General features: G+C 42.4%; 3 protein-coding genes across 11 annotated transcripts; all 3 read left to right on the top strand.

Annotated features, from left to right (window-relative positions):
* The first annotated feature begins 350 nt into the window (after positions 1-350).
* inf2 (inverted formin 2) lies at positions 351-13,123 on the top strand. 9 transcript variants are annotated; one of them, XR_011077657.1, is made up of 23 exons: positions 351-587; positions 3,531-3,932; positions 4,645-4,760; positions 4,960-5,119; positions 5,901-5,934; positions 6,209-6,350; positions 6,568-6,700; positions 6,922-7,500; positions 7,908-8,053; positions 8,154-8,215; positions 8,310-8,412; positions 8,534-8,619; positions 8,736-8,836; positions 8,936-9,006; positions 9,096-9,203; positions 9,297-9,367; positions 9,482-9,602; positions 9,698-9,862; positions 10,129-10,231; positions 10,344-10,496; positions 10,816-11,630; positions 11,893-12,617; positions 12,696-12,727. XR_011077657.1 is itself a non-coding variant. In XM_068580016.1 (23 exons), exons 2-22 carry the CDS (start codon positions 3,536-3,538, stop codon positions 11,938-11,940), a joined length of 3,714 nt encoding a protein of 1,237 aa, XP_068436117.1. In that variant the 5' UTR covers positions 351-587; positions 3,531-3,535; the 3' UTR covers position 11,941; positions 12,696-13,123. The 9 variants fall into 9 exon arrangements, 8 of the variants coding, with proteins under 8 accessions (XP_068436117.1, XP_068436119.1, XP_068436118.1 ...); XM_068580016.1 differs by having other exon boundaries at positions 11,893-11,941; positions 12,696-13,123; XM_068580018.1 differs by lacking the exon at positions 11,893-12,617 and having other exon boundaries at positions 10,816-11,625; positions 12,696-13,123.
* Positions 13,124-13,394: 271 nt separating this feature from the next.
* On the top strand, positions 13,395-17,722 carry adss1 (adenylosuccinate synthase 1). The gene is made up of 13 exons (XM_068580024.1): positions 13,395-13,634; positions 14,572-14,674; positions 14,768-14,830; positions 14,932-14,982; positions 15,101-15,167; positions 15,286-15,393; positions 15,480-15,561; positions 15,646-15,772; positions 15,953-16,107; positions 16,690-16,814; positions 16,947-17,044; positions 17,141-17,290; positions 17,563-17,722. The coding sequence occupies exons 1-13, from the start codon at positions 13,446-13,448 to the stop codon at positions 17,613-17,615; spliced, it is 1,371 nt and encodes a 456-aa protein (XP_068436125.1). The 5' UTR covers positions 13,395-13,445; the 3' UTR covers positions 17,616-17,722.
* A 454-nt stretch (positions 17,723-18,176) lies between these two features.
* siva1 (SIVA1, apoptosis-inducing factor) lies at positions 18,177-21,936 on the top strand. Its single transcript, XM_068580824.1, has 4 exons — positions 18,177-18,351; positions 18,735-18,908; positions 19,970-20,123; positions 21,718-21,936. The coding sequence occupies exons 1-4, from the start codon at positions 18,231-18,233 to the stop codon at positions 21,764-21,766; spliced, it is 498 nt and encodes a 165-aa protein (XP_068436925.1). The 5' UTR covers positions 18,177-18,230; the 3' UTR covers positions 21,767-21,936.
* Positions 21,937-22,510: the final 574 nt, after the last annotated feature.

Here is a 22,510-nt window from a genome sequence, read left to right as displayed (position 1 = left end):
TACTCCATTTATAATTAACCTTTTGTTTGTTCGTTTTTATTTTTAACAATAAATTCTCACGGCAAGGTTTTTTTTTTAAAGTTGGCAGCTCTGCTTAACGTTACTGGAGGTAACCGAGCTAACGCTAACTTAGGTAACTTAACGCTGCATTTTGACGTGAGTTTTATTTTCAATCTTTGAGGTTTGTTCGAGTAAACATTATAAGGGTCAAATCCTATGTTTGAGCCCATATTAGAACTGCGCGAAGCTTTTAATTTTAAATGTATGAATATACACTCAGCCATGAGTAACACGTGTTTTATTCTGATGGTCTCGACCGGATGTCACAGCGCTGTAATGTCGTCGTCTTGATGCGGTCCGACTCTCAAGTGAACGAAAGCTCAGGGGCCGTAACGTTTTGAAAACGGGTGCCATCCGCATACCACACAAGACTTGACTTGCCACACTGTGCCCAAATCTCCGGGGCACCGTGCACATCTTTTTTGTCAGTTTAAAATGTCCGGATGACTGCAAAGCACTCCCTGATTTGAGACCACATCAGAGGACGCGGCTGTTCAAGTGTCTTCATATTCATGGGATAAAAGCAGGTAAGGTGTCATAGTCATCATATAGGTTATCTTTACTGATGCACCGAGGCATCGGGATGTGACACGTGTAGCAGGAAGAGTAATGTTAACCGTCACCGGTGGTTGTCTGCTGTCAGTTATTAGGTGACTACAGTCCCGTTATGCCCCTTGGTATGTGGGGAAATAAATCGCAGCGCAAAGTAGTGAATTTGCACCGATAATGTTGCTCCTAATGTCCGTTTTTTATTGTCATAATGGACCAATGCACATAATGAAGATTGGCACACACTGGCATTTGCATTTTAGTCTGACAAGATTGTCGATCCATCCTGGAGGAGGCAATCGTCTCCTCTTACCCTCCTTTCCTCGAACAGAGCGAAGAGGAAGACGGCTGTGAGGAAAACAGCTGTGTTTGCCAAAATGCACTTGAACGGAGTATTCCAGTTTTGAGTCTGTGCGTTGGACCATATGGACCAAATGTATTTGTCAATGCAGATGTTTAACCGATCTGACAATTGCTGTATTGCTGTCTGCAGAGTCTGGGAATACAGGAAACTACACCTAAAAGGATACACTGTGGAGTTGCACAGTGTGTTTGTAGACTTTCAGGCCTTTCGGTCACTCCCTTAAATAGCAAAGGGAAAGAGAGATGTTAGGAAGTCAGTAAATGACTCCCAGATGTTTTATGTCGTAATAATCGCTTCGGGAAGGCTGTAATAAAATGTACTGCATTGATGAAGCTTGAATAATTACCTGTATATGCAACATTTGCAACATTTGTTTGTGTATCAATAAATCCACTATCATGTCAGTGCTCAAAAGCTAAAATATAACATATAAGTATCCAACGTTTATTTCCCAACTATTTTGGTGGTTTGAAACAAAATGCAGTGAGAGATAGACGTTTAAAACTGGCCCGTGCTATTTATTTAAAGATAATATGGTATTTACTCATGTATTATTGCTGACTTGCAATCACCATTTGTAGAAAAACATGCAATCATGCCAGTGAGCTTTGCATATGTCTGAGAGGAAATAAATCAGAGGAGATATTTCTGCGTTTTCCAAGGTGTTGATGCTGTGCAGTAGCAGTGGGCTGCTGTGTGGGCGCTTCAACAAGAGGGCAGATGAGTAGGTGTGCAGTGAATCAGCCCGCTATTAGTGGTACATGTGGGAGACTTGGCAGACAAGGTCAGCGTGTGAAATTTTCTTATATTTGAGGACAAATGGAATGCACAAAAGAATGTGCAACATCTTTTTTCTGTCGCAGTTGATCTTTGATACGGCTTGACATGTCACCCGGATGTTTACTCATGGGCAACATTTTCTCGAGTCATCATCCATAGAAACGAAAATGAAGTTTTTCAAAAGAAGAACATAAGGCGTCACCGCAGTGTGTTTATCTGGAGCCGAGTTTCCTGTCCAGGGAAAGTCTTTTCCTTCCTTGTTAGAGTGTTTGTACACGCAGCGATTCCCTTCAACTGTCTTCGCAATAGCTGTCGCTTTGCAGGACGTGAGTCCATTTAACAACACTCTTGGTAGCTTCACAAAGTGTTCATCTTATCGCATCAACTTGCAACTTTTGTTCCTCACACTAGACATGAACGCCAAATGTACTCGAGAATCAGAAAGTGTTTAACTGGTTTTCTGGCCACAACTCCTGTTCTCCTGAAAGGGGGCAGGGAGCCATCCATCCATTTTGTGGCCACTGAACACAGCCCTTTGAAGAGTATTGAGAAGGCCTGTTGTAAAACACCATTGTCTGTCTGCTTGCTGCCACGGTAACACTCTCACACTGGCAGCAGGACTAAAACGCTGCAGTCAGAGCCGACAAATGCCTTGCCAGAATATGTGAGAAAAGGAAGGGAAAAAAGCCTCTTTTTACCTTGATTCTGCCAACTGAATAGAAAACCAATTTGTCAAATTGTTTAAAAGGTCATTACTTTAGCAAATTACCTTTTGAAAAGAGAGAAATCACAAATATCATTTTGCTGTGTAAGTTTACGGAGCTCCTAAAACACATAGAATTAAAATGATGCAGGATTCCTGAGGATAGCCTCATATGTCTCAATGGTAAGATATAAGACTTGGAAAGTCCTTCCAGATTGACTTGACTGCCCCTTTTACAGAGCATTGTGTTTGTACGTGCTCATCACTCAATGCCTCGTCTGTATATCTTATGTTTGCCAAGTGTGAAGTCAACAACAGGAGACAGAAGGACCACTCAGGCATGTCTTTTTATTCTGCACCCCCTAATATAACAACTCCAGCACTGGGAGAAAGTATTTTTAGACTTTTGGAGAACATTTCTACCATTTTTTGGCCAGAGCTCCTGTTGATTTTATTAGATTGGGAAAATGTGTTTTTACTTGCAACTTGTATTTAGAAACGTGTATGTTAGGCTGGTTGGTAAAAGAGGGGACTGTGCTCTCAAGTAATAGCAGAAACGGTCACTTGTAGTGATCAATGTGTGCATTCACGTCAATGTCACGTAATGTTGGTATATGATGTTTAAGAACTGTTGCTCCTAGACAGTTGTTTCTATGTTTTAGCTCATCACGAGTGTGCCTGTTTTGTCAATGTTTATATCCCAGACAGCCTGGCTTTGCAGAGGTTCGACAAGCTGACGGCCATTCTCTTTAGGATTAGATTGGAATGTTTGGCAGAGCTGGTGGGGACCGGACTGCTGACATATCTTTGAATCATCCACAAATGTGCAGAGTTATCATTTCCTATTCTGCTTTCCTGTCTGGTAGGGCGTTATTTTGGCCCGCTTACCCTTGTCTAAATAGCAATGACAACGTGGTATCCTGGACAATTCCATAAATATCTTTGTAGACAGACAGCATCCGCCGTCCAAAACAAGTAGCATTCTTTTTTAGAGAAACTATAGCTGAAAACTGTCTCTTGTCATCTGCACACATTGAAAAAAAACTGTGACCGTTTCCCTTCTGTCCTCCACAGCCATCATGTCAGGGAAGTCAGATGGGAAAAAGAAGTGGGCGGCAGTCAGGGGTCGCCTTGGCTCCTCGCAGGACTCTGACACCCAGCAGGAGGCCAACCTGGAGAGTGCCGACCCAGAGCTGTGCATCAGACTGCTGCAAGTTCCCACCGTGGTCAACTACTCGGGGTTGAAGCGTCGTCTGGAGGGCAGCGATCAGACATGGATGATCCAGTTCCTGGAGCTCAGTGGGTTGGATCTCCTCCTGGAGGCCCTAGACCGACTTTCGGGTCGGGGATGCTCTCGCATAGCCGATGCCCTGCTGCAGCTCACGTGTGTCAGCTGCGTCCGGGCTGTCATGAACTCCTCGACTGGGATCCACTTCATTATCGAGAACGAGGGATACATTCGGAAGCTCTCCCAAGGTTGACCATATCCCTTTCTTTGGGAAAAATCATCACATCTACCGCACTCATTTTTCCATATAGTGTTCGTTTGAGTATGTCTCAGAGTAGCTTACACATGGAAAGGGAGGCCCAGGTGGTCCAGAAAATATATACAGAATAATTAGGTCAAGATATTTAGAGCAGCCTGTGTATTCTAAAGAAAGCCAAGTTTAAGGACCTGGGTGGGTTTCATACATACATACATACATATACATACATATATATATATATATATATATATATATATATATATATATATATATATATATATATATATATATATATATATATATATATATATATATAATGTAACATTTGGAATATAATAGGTCATAACGGTACGACAGCATGACTCACTGAGCTGAGCTGCATTTTCCTGATATGTACAGAGATGATTCAGTAAGGGTTGCTTCAGGACATTCCTCAAAATGTAGTATCACAGTGAGTGAATATTGATTTCTCCAACTTCAGATACACTCTCACACACACACACACAAACACAAGTTTATCTACAGTGCAACACATCATCCTCAGAGGGCAAAGTTCAAGTGAAGTTGTTAAATAAAGCATCTTGCTTGAGTCCACACACAAAGGGGGATGACTAGATATGGAGGCTTTTGCTTTCAGAGAAACTAGTGTAAAATATGAGTGCTTGACCTGTACTGATGTGTGTGATCATGATGCTCTGCAGCTTTGGACACGTCCAACACCATGGTGAAGAAGCAGGTGTTTGAGCTACTTGCCGCCCTCAGCGTGTTCTCCGCAGACGGACATCGGCTGGCACTGGATGCCCTGGACCACTACAAGGCAAGAAGATGTAGAAGTTTATTTATTTAGTTATTTGAAAAGTTAAGCTGTTGTTGGATTGACCTCACGTGATACTGCGCTCTGAATGATAAGTACCCTAACGACGCCCTCTAGTGGTGGGTTGCATGCACAAGCGTTGTAATCACAAATCTTCCTCATTGAAGTTTATGACTTACACTGACTTTAATTTCCCCTTAAGGGAGTGAAGACGCAGCAGTATCGCTTCAGCGTGATCATGAATGAGCTGCAGGCCACAGATAACGTCCCTTACATGGTGACCCTCCTCAGTGTCATCAACGCCCTCATCTTCGGGAGAGATGACCTCCGGCAGAGAGATAAGATGAGAAAGCAGTTCATCGGTAGGTTCGCCATTCAACGGCTATTTAACAATTAATTGGAAGTCTGGAGTCCCATCGTGAGTAATGTCACGCTGCGGTAAAGTGAATGCAGATAGGAAAGCAGGCCATCAGCAGGAGCTCCATTACAAATATGTCTGTCACTGATATGTCTAAGAATAGGTCTAATGGCCTTATTCTCACTCATATAACGCCTGAGAACTAAGCAAACCTCAAGTGTATGAAGCATTGTGTATTTAGACTTTATTGCTGTATTCAGATTTTACACCAATAACAGTGACTATCACAATAGTGGGAGTTTAGAGAACATGTCATCACTCTTGCACTGATTAAATCACATTGACCTAATGTGATATTTAATGTTGTCTCCTGAGTTAAATTCCCTCTCGATCCATCCATTTTTCTGTAGTGGATTTTTCTTTTTTTATAATGTCCGGTGGAGTCTGTCCCTGCATTTACTGCACAACAGTTTCACTAACCTTGGTCTGAAACCTGGACCTTTTTTGCACTGAGCTACCTCTGCCTGAAGATCACCACGGTCGAGATAGTTTGACAAATGTCATCAATGCAGCAGCTATATTAACCCTCCGAAAAAACATAAAAACGCCACCCACCACCTTGGACCAATCAGCCATTTGTTTGGCCACTCATCTTGTGATTGCTCACCTGTGACTTCTTGCCAATTTCCTCAAAACTAACATGCCACTGTGGAGATGTCAATGACACATTTTGGAGATAAACCTTCTTAAAATACTGATAATTGAGTGTTTTGATGCTCTTGCAGGGCTCCAGTTACTTGATATTCTGCCAAAGTTAAGGTGAGCCTTCTTTCCATTGTTCTCATTTGATTTTATCAGTTTTTCTTAGTCTCTGAAGAAGATTTTATGCAACAAATTAAGTTTAACTTAAGAGGTAGTTTGAAAGTCCGTAATCATTGAGAGTAAAATGGCTCTTTTGAGACTCGATGTTGCAGTTTGTATCTATAATCAGGCAATAATTTGAGGCCCTTGTCATTGTTTTTCAAAAATGTAAAATGTCCTTTATTCGTGATGAGGTGTCCCCATCAGTGATCTGTATGAGTGTCTTGTGCAGGGAGCAGGAGGATGAAGACTTGATTATTCAATGTGAGACTTTTGAAGAGGCAATGGCTGAAGATGAGGAGGAACTGCTTCGGGTGTATGGTGGCATTGACATGGGTGATCACCTGGAGGTTTTCACTACACTCTTTAACAAGGTGTGAGAGCTGACTGTTTAGCTTTTTAAACTAAGATAGCCCGATGAACAAGGAGACAGAATGAATCAATGTTTTGTTACAGTAAAGAAAACGTGTCTTGATGTTTCTGATCTAAACTGTTTTTTTGAGTTTTTCTGGTACTGGCACACATTATTTAACTTGTGTTAACCTGACAACCTCACTTAATTTGTGCATATGCATGTGCTGTTGTGTGCAGGTGAGCAGCTCTCCAGTCTCCCTCCAGCTGCTGTCCATCCTGCAGACGTTGTTGGTGCTGGGGCCGGGCCGCTCTGATATCTGGCTGGCTCTGGAGGCCATCACTAACAGAGCCATAATGCTGGCCCAGGACTGTGAGTCAGCACTGAGGCAGCAATACATTCACTTTAGGGCAAGTCTCCGGAGAGGCCGATGGGTAGCTAATGGCCTCCTCTGGTTTTTATGTGGGAAGGGGAGTGATTATCCAGGAAAAAAGATAATCGCAATGAAACAGTGTCAGGGTGGCTGGAAGCGTATGTTTTAGTGAGAGGAGTTTAAATTGGGGTTCTTATGTGTTTTTGTGTTTGTGCTCCAGCTCAGATGGAGTCCTGTGAGAAGATCATGCAGCGGCTGACGTTCTCCAAACGCAGGAGCTATGGAGGTCACCATGAAATGGACGGGCAGCTTGTGAAAGTGGATAAGGCCGTGCAGACGGATCTGCATCATCGGCATGAAGAGAAGTTGGAAAAAAGCGGTGCATCCCCTCAGAAGCCACTGTGTGCCGCTCCTCCGCCACCCCCGCCTCCACCTCCTCCTCCACTCCCTGGTATGATGGGGTTCCAACCTTCTAACCTGTGTCCACCTCCGCCCCCACCACCTCCTCCTCCTCCTCCTCCACTTGGTGGGTTTGGTGGACCCCCGCCACCTCCCCCCTTGCCCGGCGGTCTAGGTATGCCACCCCCACCACCTCCGCCACCTCTACCAGGGATGGGTGGTGGACCACCACCGCCACCACCTCCCTTACCTGGCATGCCAGCTCCACCTCCTCCTCCCCCGGGCATGATTGCGGCTCAGAGTACCCAGGCTCTCGGGTGCGCTGCACCCTTAAAGCTACACCGATGCCCCACCCTGAGGATGAAAAAGCTCAACTGGCAGAAACTCCGCACTGTTACTGGTGAGTGGATTCATCGTTCATTAACAGCAACTTCACAACTACAAACTGTTATCTACGTATGATGGCAGTAAACAAATTTCAAGAGTATCATGTGTATGCTATATCACCTTTTTGCCTCGATCCGTCAAGATATTAGTCACCCCTTTTGGCCATTTCAGAAATGGACCATTATGGGAAATGCGAGTGAAGACATTGGCAGAAGGCCTCTGTGTTGAGAATAGTTGATTAGGATGGAACAATAACATAAGCAGAACCGTTCTTCCAAATTCGAGTGGGTGTATCGGAGGATTCTCCTGGATTTTGGGAAGGAAAACATCACTGTAAAAATGGATTTCAGCCATGGTAGGATGTTGATGCAAAATGGAGCCACATGAGCTCATGACGGGTTCCTCTCTGCGCGCTCACAGATGGTCACTCCATGTGGTCCTCGGCTCAGGAAGAGCCTCCTCCTCCGGAGCCGGACTACAGCAGTATCGAGCAGCTGTTCTGTCTCCCGGTGACCGAGCACAAAGACAAGGGGGCAGCTGCTCCTGTCAAGAAGGAGGCTAAAGAGGTGTGCTTGGTCAACACTCGACACCGCTCAGAACAAACACACCTGATTATCAAAGCTGAATAATCAATATGCCTCTCGAAAATCTCTTTTTATTCTATAGATAACATTCATTGATCCAAAGAAAAACTTAAATTTGAACATATTCCTAAAGCAGTTCAAATGGTAAGAAATTCCCCCTCCTTCCCCCCCAAAAAAAGTGTATTTCATTTTTTACATCTTTTTTTCTAAGTTCGAATTTTGTATTTTGTCTGTCCAGCAAAAATGAGGACTTTGTAGCCATGATTCAGAAGGGGGACCGTACCAGGTTTGATGTCGAGGTGCTGAAGCAGCTCATTAAGCTGCTACCAGAGAAGCATGAGGTTTGTACTCTTACCTATTCTCCATCCTTACCTAGAAACATTTATCGCCCACGTACCGACCATTAAGGGCCTACTTTGGAAATGGCAAACGTCTGAGTCACTGTCTTGTGCTCTCACGTAGATTGAAAATTTGAAATCCTTCCAAGGAGAAAAGGACAAGTTGGCAAATGTTGATCGCTTCTACACCTCCCTTCTCACTGTACCATGGTAACCTTTTATTTGTCTTAGTTTTTGCTGCAGGTCTGTTATTTTTGCCTGTGAATTATGTGCATACTTTATACGTTCATACCTGCCTTCTTTTGCTTTCTGTCTCTTTTCTCCAGTTATCAGTTAAGGATTGACTGCATGTTGCTGTGTGAGGAGACTTCATCCGTGTTGGATATGCTCAAACCTAAAGTCAAGCTGGTGGAGGAGGCCTGCCAGTGTAAGAAACCCTAGGCCTTCAGCTATATTCGTATGCACGCAGTTGTCATTCTGAGGTTATACATTATACTCAAATTAACGCATGTAACAAATCTCTCAGCTCTCAGAACGAGCACGCTCATGCCCATTTTCTGCAGGCGCATCCTTGACGTTGGGAATTTTCTCAACTATGTAAGAACCTCTTCTGACTCTTATATATTTTACTTTTAAGCTGACATTAAGACGGAGTTTGTATTTTTTAATCATCATTCCACTTCCAGGGAAGTCACACGGGGAACGCCGAGGGGTTCAAGATCAGCTCTCTGCTCAAGCTCACAGAGACAAAGGCCAACAAGAGCCGCATCACGCTGCTTCATCACATCCTGGAGGTACACAAAGTGGCTCACAGCTGCCATAACTTTTTTTTTTTCCCCCTCTCAGTTATGAACCTGTTTAATTACTTAAGTACTTGTTTTGCAAAGGAAGCGGACTTGAAACACCCAGAGCTGTTGGCGCTGCCAGATGATATTGAGATCTGTGAAAAGGCAGCAGGGTATAGAAACCTTTTCACATCTACTTCTGCGCATGTGCTTCATTATGTTTAAATTGCTTCTCGGCCGCTTTTTGACTAGACTTATAATCAATTGGTTTAAACTTTGTCCTCTAGAGTTAATGTGGACTCCGTTCAGTCAGAAGCCAATGCTTTACTAAAACGACTGAATGAGACGACCAAGAAGGTCTCCAACTCTGTCGACGAGTTGAAGGAGCAATATGAGAAAGTTCTCCAGGTAACACGATCGTCTCTGCTTTGCCTACAAATGGAGCCAACATCAATACTCCATTTTGAAACTGGATCCAAATGCCTTAATTTTCTCTGCTGCAGGAAAGTCTGGAGGCATGTCAGGCTTTATGTGAAAGGCTCTCTGCAGTTGAGACGCTGAAGAGCGAGCTGGCTGTTTACTTGTGTGAGGATGCCAATCAGCTGTCGCTTGAGGATCTCTTCGGAACCATCAGGACTTTCCGAGGACTTTTCATCAAGTCACTGAAGGTCAGGGACGATACTTTGTTTACGTTAGTAGTTGCATGACTTTCCCTGGGATTGTCTTTTTATATTGTGTAGTTTTAGATGTACAACTTCTCAATCACTTGTGCCATTTGTGAATGAATATGGTTTTCTGTGGAACATGGGGATTATTATCTACGGTGACAAAACTGGAAAATGTTGCTTTGTCTCTTCCGAAATCATACAAAAAGAAATTGCCATGTACATTTTGTACTTGACAGTGAGTGACATCTTTACTTCTATGATAACAGGAAAACAAAACCAGAAGTGAGCTGGCAGCCAAGGCAGAGAAGAGAAAGAGGCAGCTTGCAGAGGAAGAGTCCAAGAGACAAAAGGGAGAAAATGGTAAAATCAGTAAGTTGTAAACGGCCCCTCCTTTTTATTCACTGTGCTCTAGAAATTCCAAACCAAGATGGCATTTGAATGGTGTGTGTTTTCAGCCCACTTTTTACCTTTCTGTTACCAGTCAAGAAAGGCTTTGTGCCAAAGGACGACGGCTGCATCATTGACCACCTCTTGGCGGATATCAGGAAAGGTTTCAGCCTCAGAAAGACCAGGCCAAGGTGCGATTCGGAAAGCCTCCCTTCTAGTGAAAAGCGTAGGGATACCTGCCCGTCTGGTAAGGACAAGAGACTGTGGCCTCCATTCGCAGTTCCTCGCTGTGCTCCTGAGCCACTTAACTGCGAGCCACAACACTGCTTTGCTGCTTTTTATCTCAGCGACTTGATATATGCTTAAACACCACCGGGCCTAGCCACCATCAGCTAGCTCCATTGTTTAGTTGCTTTGTCACGCTATCTTAGCATTTGTTTGCATAGAGAGCATTTTCTTTTGCTGCAGCTTTGCTCACTGTGAAATATATCAATCCATTTTTAAGATAATAATGATCTAAATGTGTACACCTTCACCATCAACACTATCTTCTTCTCACCCTTCAGGACCAAGTGTCAAGCCTGTAAACGAAAAAGCTGGAGAAGTGGCCGCCGTTTCCTCTCCCGCCAATCCTCAGACGGAGGGTCACCAAGCCAGCACAGGAGAAGTGAACGGCTTCATCAGCCCATCGGAAAAGACCCAGAGTGCGGTTCAAAACGGACAAGGTGTGCTTCTCACGGCACTCCCAAGAGAACCGGCCTCCACGATTCAGGCACACCTAGAAAGACCTGCGTCACTGCAGGAGGGGCAACACCCACATACGCCGGTCGTATCACCACCAGTTACGACGCAACCTCAACCTCGGGTTGAAGCGGAAGATCTCCCATGCCTCCCCACAAATGGCTTTTCATTGGATTCAACTGAGACGAGCATCCTGAGCCCATCTTCCCTCTCGGATTCTGACCCCCTCGAAGCTGCGTTCGATGCCACTTCCACTCTGGTGTCTGAGAAACCGATGCCTGAGAAGCCAGCGGACATTCACGTTAATGTTCAGATAAAGGAAAGTCCTTTACTTAATGCAGAAAATGTGACACAGTGCAGTGAAAGCACTATACGGGGAGATGAAGGTGAAACGGGTCATAAAATAAGCCGTCTAGCAGAGACTGAACAAGAGAAGGGTCGAGACGAGTGGAAATGCATTATAGTTAAATCATCCGTGACTACACTCAGAGGAGGCATCGAGGGGTGCGATGTCCCAGATGGACTGGAATCGGATGATCTCCCATCATTGTCTGAAGCAGTGCCTGCATCCCTTCAGCCCGAACCAAAGAAACAGAGGAGCATCTTTAAACGAAACAAAAAGAAGAGTAACCAAGGTAACCTATCCATTAACTTGAATAAAGATCGTGTTTGGAATGCTAGTCGCCTGATGTGTCGTAAATGGAAAGTAGTAATTTGTTTTTTACTGCATTTAACATTTTATATTACATATTTTAAGTATTTTGCATGATGTGTATTTCAAGAGAATGCTGTGTGCTCATTTTGATTTGTTGATTTTTTTAATATTGAATGGATTTGAATCTCTGAAACCGTTTTGTTTGAATGCTCTGTTCTCGTTCTGACTCTCTAAAACACAAGGTAACAGTGGGAAAGGACAGACTAAACATAAAAAAGGCTGTGTATTGCAGTGAGGTAGGTCAAATCAATGGGATGGCAAACTGTAAGCAGGAACATCATCCTAATGAACTCAATCACCTTCAAAGCGTTGTCCAAGTAACACGTCATTTGTTGGTCTAACTGAATTCTGGATTTCATTTGTCTCTGTTGTCCGGCTTTTAACACTCGCTCTCTCTTTAAAACTTTTTCCAACTCTGTTACGAGACCAAAATATTAATTCCAATTGATCTAAACGCACGCGTCTTGCTCTGATTTTAATGTGGGTCAAACCTGGGAACACTAACCCTAAATGTGCCCTTATGTACAGCAATTAATCCTCTGGAATCAGTGGTTAAGTAATCTTGCATCACTTTTCTGATCTCAAATCTTCCCGTTTGTGAAGTCATTGTGACGTCATTGTGGACTGAGTTATTTCATGAAAGCTGCCACTTTTGTGTCTTTCCTTCCATATTTTTTTGTCCATTACCTAAATCTGCAACTGGGACTGTTCAACATACTAACGCAGTCTGGTGTGCTTCCTGTAAACTGTGCTTTAATCTGATTTTGATGTAAATGCTGATTGTGATGTAAATGCATTAAAACTATTTTTTACCACAAAATAAGTTTACATTTTAAAGCCAATCCAGGCATGCCTGCAAGTGAATATATTTCACAACGTCAAGTGCAGTTAAGCAAATGGATTTATTCACATGTAAATGCAAAAACTTTAAAAGGTATTCAAATAATTTGTTTTTTTTTCTTCTACTAATTTTAGTCTTTGTTCCCGTAGGTGACTCCAGAAAAAGGAAAACAAGAAGAAAATGTTAATTTCACACGGGAGTTGTGAGTGGAAAGGATTCCCATTTATTTAGTGAGACTATAAGAAAGTAAACATCTACAGCTGTGTGGATGTCAACATGTCACTTTAAGTAAATCACTTGTATTTTTGTGTGTGTTTTGGATTCAGAACTATTCCAAAAAAAGTTAATATGCTTTGTTTTGTATAATTGTTGTAATATGCAGTAAATGTGTTTTTTGCTAAATGCTCTATTTAACTTTCAGCACCAAGAGAGAGAGACGACGCAATGTTGTTGGTTCAAGATATTTAATTAACTCATCAAAACAAAAATGCTGTTTATTTCTTTATATATTAACCAGATTATATTTAACAGCGACTTGTAAGAAAAGCATCACATGGATTGTAACTTTTAATGTTAAATATATTTTAATAAAAGTGAATTTAGTGTTCAGCTGTTTGTCTTTAATCAACCAACTCACGACATTGAAAAGCTCTCATGCAGGCTGCATACAATGCGCGTTATAAATGGATTTAATCTATCTCCATTCATCCCCGTGCGTGCTGCGTAAAGGCTATTTTCTCGTTGCTCTCACAGCCCTGGAGACAAGTTGCCGGAACACAGCGACGCGCTTCTGTGCGTCTGGCTCTGACATCATCGGCTATGAAGTTACAGATATGGCAATGCCTCTCTTGGAGACCGCTTAGTCTTCTTGAGACGGGCAGGCACACGCCACCGCCATCATGTCACTCACCTGGTCGGCGAAAGACCACAAAAACATGAGTCAACCCGCCGCGACCGGGCAGAAGCGATCGCGCAACGACACGGGGAACAAAGTGTCGGTGGTGCTCGGTGCGCAATGGGGAGACGAGGGCAAAGGGAAAGTCGTCGACTTGCTGGCGACTGAAGCTGACGTTGTCTGCAGATGTCAGGTAAATGTTTAGATTCGTGTTTCAGACGAGCATTTACGTAATGTGTCTCTATTGTTGCCTCATGCCGTTTGTTTCCCCCTCGGAATTCATAACGAAATCTGTCAAAAAAAACTGAGGAATGTTAAAACGCAACAGGTGCTCAGAGTGAAAACCCTTGCACCTCCGTGATTTTGGGAAATGCTCAAGAAAATATCGTAAATATTAGCTGGGAAACCTTTTTCTCTATTACAGTTAACCATGTTAAAACATGTATTGTGGTTTCATAACTGCACTGAAGGGGTTAAACGATAGGATAGGAGAATTATGGCCATCAAAGTCAAATTGCAAAACATTTCACAGACTCCAAATGTCTTCACTTACCACTTTAGGAAGAGGCGAGTGCAACTTGCTATAGCCTGACTATTCCACTGCATGCATCTCTAAACCTCGTGTGAAGGTGCACTGACTGACTCATTCAGCGGATCACACAGAGATTACATTTGAGACGCATTGACTTCATAATAAAAACGACTATATAGGCCAGTTGCTATTCACTCATATAGGACACGTCTCTGGTCAGATATCAGAGGTCACTCCAGCAACGGGTCACACAGTGAAACCTGCCAACAGTTGCTGTGTTGTACTCTCTCCACTGACAGGACTAGCACCCTGTGTTCTGGAGGCTTGAGAGCCCCACCCACTGGGCTAGCGAGAGGTCACATTCTCAGGGAGGCGTGATATGTGAGAAGGCCAGGACTTAGCCAGGGCGGACAGAGTGGTGGCTCCACCAGCAGCAGCCAAGTCTGTTAAAATAGGTGCTGGAGAGGCTCAGTGAATTGGGAAAAGGGTGGCTTATCACCGTCTCACTCAAAATATAACGAGACGTGTTTGATAATATCATCATTGAAACGAGACAAGATAAACTATCACCTCATGTGTACCCTGCTTTGATTTACAGGGGGGCAACAATGCAGGACACACGGTGGTCGTGGACGGCAAGGAGTACGACTTCCACCTTCTCCCCAGTGGAATCATCAACTCCAAAAGCATCTCCCTCATCGGTAAAGGCTTAAATATTCAGCTGTATTGAGACGGCATGCTCACGAATCCTAGTGCAGTTGCAACTTCAGATTCTTCTTCCTCTGCTCTTGTAGGCAATGGAGTGGTCATACATCTACCCGGCCTGTTTGAAGAAGGCGATAAAAATGAAAAGAAAGGTATTTTATAAGAAACAATACTCTTTACACACAATGCAAGTATGAAATTAGGATTAGGATGAGTGTATACTCACATAGATGTCCCTTTATGCTTTGACCAGGTCTGAAAGGCTGGGAGAAGAGACTAATTGTCTCAGACAGAGCTCACCTTGGTATGTACAGTACATTATATTGCTTAGAGTGATGTACTTGATTCAAATAAGTACAGCCTGAATAAATCATTCAATCACTTTTTGAGGGTGTGAGGCCTTGTTGTCTGTCTCTCCACAGTGTTTGATTTCCACCAGGTTGTTGATGGTTTACAGGAGACTGAAAGGCAAGCACATGAAGGAAAGACGTAAGGACATGAAGAACAGACCTGCCAACATCTTACAACATCTTACACTACAGTCAGTACAAATCTATGTGGATTCCATGTGTTATTTTACATCCCTGCCCTTTGGCTTGTGTTTTAGCATTGGAACAACCAAGAAAGGCATTGGACCCGCATACTCCAGCAAAGCGTCTCGCACCGGCCTCCGTGTGTGTGACCTCCTGGGTGACTTTAAGGACTTCTCCATGAGGTAGGGATCGTATTAATGTGCCAAACACCAAGACCAATACTGCGATGAACAGTTGTGGCATGAATCGCGATTTCCTTTCCTTTCAGATTCAAGAACCTTGTCCGCCAGCATCAGTCCATGTACCCAGCCTTGACAGTTGACGTTGAGGACCAATTGAAAAAACTCAAGGTAACCTGACTGTTGTGAGAGTGATGGATTATTGCCATTCCTAACATCAATAAATCATGTTTTTGTTGTTCTCGTTTTGTGCAGGAGTACTCTGAGAGATTGCGGCCGATGGTGAGAGACGGGGTCTATTACATGTATGAAGCTCTTCATGGATCTCCAAAGAAAATTTTGGTGGAAGGGGCCAATGCTGCTCTCCTTGACATTGACTTTGGTAGAGATTTTGATTTACAATATTTGTAGTTTAGAATATATATGTGTGTGTGTGTGTGTGTGTGTGTGTGTGTGTGTGTGTGTGTGTGTGTGTGTGTGTGTGTGCGCGCGGTTGATTTTCGTGGATCTTGGAGAGAGTCAGTGACATAAAACAATGTTCTCATATTTTTCTCATGTATAGGCACATATCCTTTTGTGACATCATCAAACTGCACTGTGGGCGGGGCATGCACTGGTCTTGGCATCCCTCCGGTGAATATTGGGGATGTGTTTGGTGTATCAAAGGCCTACACTACCAGAGTGGGAATCGGAGCCTTCCCCACAGAACAACTCAATGTAAGAGCTTGATGTTACCTCAGGAAATCAGTGAGCTTGCTGGGACGCTGTCACATGTCCTTGCTTTCTTGGCCTTCGTATTATCCGAAGAAGAAACCCATGACGTGTTGTGTAATTCACTGATATTGATCTTGACATGTACAGTTTGAATGTGATCATGTGGCTGACACACAAACTGCAGGGCTGGTGGAGGGAGTGGAGTGCAGGGGGGGTTCTCTGGCTGAGTGCAGCTGTCAAATTTTGTGAGACACGGGTTCAATCGCTCTTTAACTCTTATGCAGGTCACATGTTCACAGGGATAAATTTAGGGCCAGAGTCCGGGTTCAGGATATATTTACTGTGTGAGCTGGGGTTATGTTTCCTGTCACGGGAGCTAAAAATATGGACATAGGAGGTCAAGATGCTAAAAACTTTATCCCTCCCAGTCCATATGATGTTTTTTTATTGTACTCAGCTGTATTTGTAACTGGTGTAGGGATTGGTACATTTGTAGGTTCCTGTGGAATTATTAAATGCCTAACATAGTTCACTTCATGAATAATAAAGTAATATAGAGGGCTGTTTTCCCCTTGTTTACCGTAGGCAGTAGGAGAGCTGCTGCAGACCAGGGGTCATGAGGTGGGTGTAACCACAGGAAGAAAGCGGCGTTGCGGCTGGTTGGATCTTGTCATCGTGAGATACGCTCACATGATTAATGGCTTCACCGGGTGAGTGGCTAGAACGGTTTAAGCAAATCATCAGGTGTTTTGTGATCAATTAAAAATCATGAAATTACATTATAATAATGACTAACGGCACATGTTAAATAGTTTTCTTATGACATGCCACTTGTCCAACAGCATTGCTTTGACAAAACTTGACATTCTGGATGTGATGGATGAAATTAAAGTCGGAATTGCCTACAAAGTCAATGGAAAAAGAATTCCCCATTTCCCAGGTAATTTAACAGAAGAAACCATATGTGCAATGAATATTATAAACCCATTCTGTATTCATTTAAAGATTGGTAATTATGTTTTGCTTTCAATAATAGCCAACATGGACGTGTTGCACAAAGTGGAGGTTGAGTATGAGACCTTCCCCGGATGGAAGACAGACACGTCTGCAGCGAGGAAGTGGAACGACCTCCCAGCCAAAGCACAAAACTACATCCACTTCATTGAGAACCACATTGGAGTTCCCAGTATGTTTGACACAAAATAACAAACGTACAAATCTCAAGTTTTACTTTGCAGAGCACATAAACAAATTAAAAAATATAGCAGAAAACTATTATCAACACTTCCCATAAAGGCATCTAAATCAAAATACAGAAGAAATGTAGAAACTGCATGACATCCTTTAGATGGCACTGTTACATTTATCAAAAATAGCCTTTTCCAATGTGGTTTATTATAACTTCTACAGTTTTGTTAACTTTTCTAATCTTTCTCTCTATTTCTTTGTCTCTTTTAGTCAAGTGGATTGGTGTTGGAAAGTCCAGGGAGTGCATGATCCAGATGTTCTAAAAGGAAACCTCCCCCTGATAGGAGCACAGAGGATGTGGCATCTTTCCATTATCTAAACTGACTTTCTCCTCATTATTTAATAAACAAAACATCTATGTTACCTTTGAGCAGTGTTGGCTATGTTTGTTTAGTTACAATCAAATAGTCTTGTTATTTTTAATTGTTAGATTCACTTATAGGGTATGTTTCAATGTGTTGGTCGTATCACCAATTAAACCTGCACAAATGTTATTAATTAATGAAGATAAATAAATATCAACCATTAATTTAAGTCACGCCTACATAATGAAAATAGTAGCACGCATTCTTTCAAACTTGTGAGTGCTCAAACAGTTGTTCTTTCTGTTATTGGTTGTAATATATTTATACTTTGCCCATTTACTCCAGCAATCTCCAACTTTTCATTTCTGGAATGAAAAAAGATGAAATACAAAATGAACGGCAGCCCTTGAAGGCAGCATCGCGCCAAAGATCACGTGGCAAAAGAATCGTTGTTGGATTGGCTGCGAGCTTTCACGTGACATTAAAGGGCGTGTGTGATTGGGTCGTTGCAGTCTCCGTTCCAGTTTTCCCGCACCAGTCTGTTGAAAACGTCTGGAGTTATTTGCAGAGAAAATGCCGAAACGAGCATGTCCTTTTCCGGAAACCTTCTCCTCTCAATATAAAATACATGTCGGACAACAGGAGCTGAATAACTATGGCGTGTTTGGAAACAAATACCGTCAAGAAATATACGGTAAGTGGATGTTAGGAAGTTTATCGCTGCGTTGCCCTGTTAGCTCATGCTAGCGTCGTCGTTGCGCAAATGGAGTTGTTTGTTTACGTAGCAGAAACAACGCAGCTATCTCGTTAGCTACAACTATCAAACAGTCGCGTTGGTCACTTTTTGTGCATTTGTTCATGTTCCTATGACTATGTCATGCGATTGCTTCAGTTAGGCCTGTTGACATAAAACACATTACGGTGAGTAACGTTGGTTTAGCGTTAGTTACTGCCAGCTGGCCTCTGAACGACCACAACACAGTCCTACTTGTAAACATTAGCTTCTTGGGATCCCCGGGGGTCAGCGGAGTTAATCATGTGTCTTTTCACTTAACAGTGGATGACTTTTTTTCACAGCCAAAACAAAGAACTTGCTCTTCAACGGTGCCAAGGTTGTGATGAACACAATATGGACCGGAGAGGAGAGGTCCGCTGGACAAGCGGAGACTCCTGCATGCAGCCAGTCCCTGCTGAGAGGACAGACTCTGATTGGACATGACGGGAGACTGACGAGAGCCAACGCTGCACAAGGTGAGCCCAAACTGACGACCGGGAGCATGATGACACTGAAGGATGGTGTGACAAATCTATTCTGGTGTGTCAAATAACAGGATCTTATCATGTATCTCAAATGCCTTTGGCCATGCGTATGCCCTGTCAACAATCTTCCTTAATTAACCACAGGGCACGTTTGGGTGAGATCCACAGTCTGTGACAGGCTAGATGGTGGTAACTAAAACAGAAAATCATTTAATAGTAGAAAACATTGGATTTATCTTAAAACAATACTGACGTTGAAAAAGTTATCAGTGATCCCTCCTTAAGCAATTTAACTGCATGTGATGGGATACAACATCCACAGTTCTTTTATGTGTAAAGAAAAAGATTAAGTTAAATTATACACACTTCAAGTTGGTGCAAGGCCATCAGGAAAAGGTCAAAAAGTCTACATACTTGCTAAACTTAAGATTTAGATCTTTAGGTCACAATCAAAAAAATATCATAGTTCAGCTGAAGCTAATATGGGGCTTCAGCTGCATGAATAATCAAATCAAGTAGGTATCTTACAGTATTTTAAGTACAAAAGTTCAAACTATTACTACACCTACAACACAACTCCTCACAGAAACTAGCAAAAAGGGGTAATGTCCTACTAAAGTAACTGCAAACAAACTTGATTTCGATCTATTTGTGGCCAGTATTACAGGAAAGAGAAAAGATTGCACCAATACTGTCCCAATTTGTGTGTTATTTAAAGAAAGGTTGACATTTTAAGTCTATCTTTTGTTTACTTCTTAAACGCATTCCAAATGTGATGTGGTTTTATTTCCTAATTTTACTGGGTTACATGTTTCCATACACAATAATCATTAATTAATTTAAAAACTGGACCAAAGAAATATCACTTTGTGTGCAAGAAGGCACACAATAAGTTATTTAGCTCAAGAGGCTAAAAGCTCATGGTTAGTTCAGTTCAGTTCATGCTTTTCACCAGCAGATGTCAGGGCTGTGTCACAGATGGATGCTCATTTTGGTTAATTTTATTGTGTTAAATGCTCATCCAGCCTGCTGTATGTGTGTTTTGATTCTAGGTTCACCAGTGGCTCTTACATGCTGCTGTGTATGTCAGAAAAGCCAGACGTCCAGGACACCATGCTCTCAATGTGACCGCCTAGCCTGTCCCTCCTGCACACGACAGTGCTCTTGCTGCTCCGGCCTCTGCTGCTCCGTCTGCACCATCATAGAGTAAGTCCAAAAAAATGTTTCCCAACGGACTTTGACGCACAGACATATTTACAAGCTTTCTAAACCGGTCATAGTTGGAGTTAAAAAGCAGTCCCTGCCCTCCTTGCATTGTTTATGGCAAGTTGTGACCGGTGTTTTCTTTTTTACATCTTTTTCTAATTGGTATGGAAGAAAACTAGAATGTTCTGTAAGGCTCCACCCCTTTCTGCCGTTATGATGAATTAAAATGCAATGCGTTTTATTTGTTATAATTAAGCCTTTATTTAACCAGGAGAGTGCCCTTGAGATTAAAAATCTGTTTTTCTAGGGAGACCTGGCCAAGACAGGCAGCAGCATATAAAACACATAGTTACAGACAAAAAACACAAAACAAGACAAGTTAAACCAAACTAAAAGAGACGGTGACGTAACGGAGTCAATTTAAGAAACATTTACATTTTTGGGAACCTGCCTCTATTTCTTTCATTCTAGATTTAAAAGTGGTCAGTGGTATCGGTTTTTTGAGGTTTAAAACATTCTGCAACATATTCCTTGTTGAAGGGCAGACTACACAAAAGCCCTTTTTCCCATTTCTGTTCTGGCATTTGGGACAGTGAGCATAAAAAAGTTCTGAGAATGCAAAGAGTATTGCTCGACACTTCTCTTTATGATGAAAACACACAGGTGGTTTGGGAGCAAACCAATGATTGCCTTTATAAATAAAGCTATACCGGTGACGGAGCCTACGGGTGGCCAAAGCACGTTTTATAGTCTAACGTAGGCAGGAAAAATACAGACATTTCATGTTATCCTGAGCTACTAGCTTCAAAGATCCTATTAAAAAGAGAGACTGTTCAGGTCAAGGTTAATTAGGTTTCACTTAGAAAATCAATTGCTTTAAAGACATGTTTATATGAGGTGTAGGGTGCAGCTGTTTCTCATCCGTTTTGTGAAATGCATTCCTCTTGTGCTTGTACTGAAGGGTTATGTGCATCAATGTCACTGCACCAAAACAGTCCTGTAAACCTATTGTCTATGACAAATTGAAATGCAACAAAATTAAATAACTTGTAGACAGGCAAAAAGCATCACCCAAATGAACCCTGATCCTTGTTGGGTTCAAATCAGTTCTGGCCAGTATGAGCGGAGCTCTTAAAGAGGATTTTCTGGGTGTTAAGATGTCCAAAAGCAACATAGGCCGGAAGGAAAATGGCTGCTTATTCATCTTTTGCGTATGAAGAAACAAACTATGCACTTTTACAGCCACCGTACAAGCCAACATGGTGAGTTGGCAGATGTGATGCTAAAAATAACTGGTAGGAATTTTTGGTGAGTGACCATGGTACAAGAGCTATTTTAGCAAAATGGCAATCTGTTACATTTTATATTCAGTTACTCATATTTGTTGAGCAGGATCCCCCATCGTTGCATATAGTTTTCCAATTGTGTAGCAAAGGTTAGCCGTTATTTAGAGTTGTTGTGGGTGGTTAAAAAAAAAAAGTATAACAATAATAATTGAAACTGGACCTCACTATGTGTGTGCAGAACAATGAGAAACATGTGTCTTTAATTAAAGTGTTCACCATTGTAATGTAATATTTTCTGTGTTCCACAGTTACAGCGGGCAATACGATGAAGTACTGTGCTGCAGTTGCTCGACGTAAAGGACGACCGACGGAGGGATCAGGAGTTTATATGCAGTTGCCACACATGATATTTCTAAGACTGAATTTTATACCTTTTTTCTGTTTTTATGTGCTCTAAAAGTTTTCTTGTGTATATTGCAATTCTAAAGTAACTGAAATAAACTTAAACACTTTTGTATACAGTTAAATGTTGTGATCCATTGTCTCCAGTGCATCTTTAAGTCACAGAATGTACTTTGATTAAAGGGGCAGAGTAATTGTTGGATTTATGAATAATTGTCTCTTGAATAATGCAGGAATCAAAATTGGATGTCTGAACGAAAAATCAGCCAATTAGCTAAAAGGTTATTCAACCGTCTTCATGTGCTGCCGACACATCAGCAGGTGGCAGCACACCTCAAAGCCTCTGCTGAAGGATGAGTTCCTTTCAGCCGGGGTCATGGCAATAATACACAAACCCTGCTTCCTCGCTGGATGAACGCATTCATCTCGGTGTGCTAAAGAAGCACATTTTCAGCCTTTTAGTTGAAGTATTAATGTTTTTGTCTTGGCAATGAAAAGGAAATTCCAATCCAGACTGTCTGGACTGACCTTGAGGATCTATCAAATATATTTATTAAAACGAGACGACCTAGAGGTTGAGTGGAACCGGGGCTTTGCAGCAGACTGTTTGGCTGCAATTATCCCTCTTGGACATGACCTTGATGTGCGGTCATCACTTTCTCTTGGCTGAGGATCGTCACTGATGATGACTGGTTTCAG

The sequence above is a fragment of the Clinocottus analis genome, unplaced genomic scaffold (genome assembly GCF_023055335.1).
Source record: "Clinocottus analis isolate CAN_PGR_092001 unplaced genomic scaffold, fCliAna1.0.p SCAF_17, whole genome shotgun sequence".
Taxonomy (NCBI): domain Eukaryota; kingdom Metazoa; phylum Chordata; class Actinopteri; order Perciformes; family Cottidae; genus Clinocottus; species Clinocottus analis.
Note: the sequence above shows the minus strand (reverse complement) of the source record. Positions and strands in the feature narration are given on the sequence as shown.

Bases quoted from the DNA above. Each gene is read 5' to 3' on its own strand.
- inf2 (XM_068580016.1), top strand. From the start codon at position 3,536: ATGTCAGGGAAGTCAGATGGGAAAAAGAAGTGGGCGGCAGTCAGGGGT. The intron at 5,120-5,900 runs GTAGGTTCGCCA...ATGCTCTTGCAG, and splicing joins GATGAGAAAGCAGTTCATCG to GGCTCCAGTTACTTGATATT. The intron at 8,413-8,533 runs GTTTGTACTCTT...GCTCTCACGTAG, and splicing joins TGCTACCAGAGAAGCATGAG to ATTGAAAATTTGAAATCCTT.
- adss1 (XM_068580024.1), top strand. From the start codon at position 13,446: ATGTCACTCACCTGGTCGGCGAAAGACCACAAAAACATGAGTCAACCC. The intron at 14,675-14,767 runs GTAAAGGCTTAA...CTGCTCTTGTAG, and splicing joins CAAAAGCATCTCCCTCATCG to GCAATGGAGTGGTCATACAT. The intron at 14,831-14,931 runs GTATTTTATAAG...TGCTTTGACCAG, and splicing joins CGATAAAAATGAAAAGAAAG to GTCTGAAAGGCTGGGAGAAG.
- siva1 (XM_068580824.1), top strand. From the start codon at position 18,231: ATGCCGAAACGAGCATGTCCTTTTCCGGAAACCTTCTCCTCTCAATAT. The intron at 18,352-18,734 runs GTAAGTGGATGT...TTTTTTTCACAG, and splicing joins ATACCGTCAAGAAATATACG to CCAAAACAAAGAACTTGCTC. The intron at 20,124-21,717 runs GTAAGTCCAAAA...TGTGTTCCACAG, and splicing joins TCCGTCTGCACCATCATAGA to TTACAGCGGGCAATACGATG.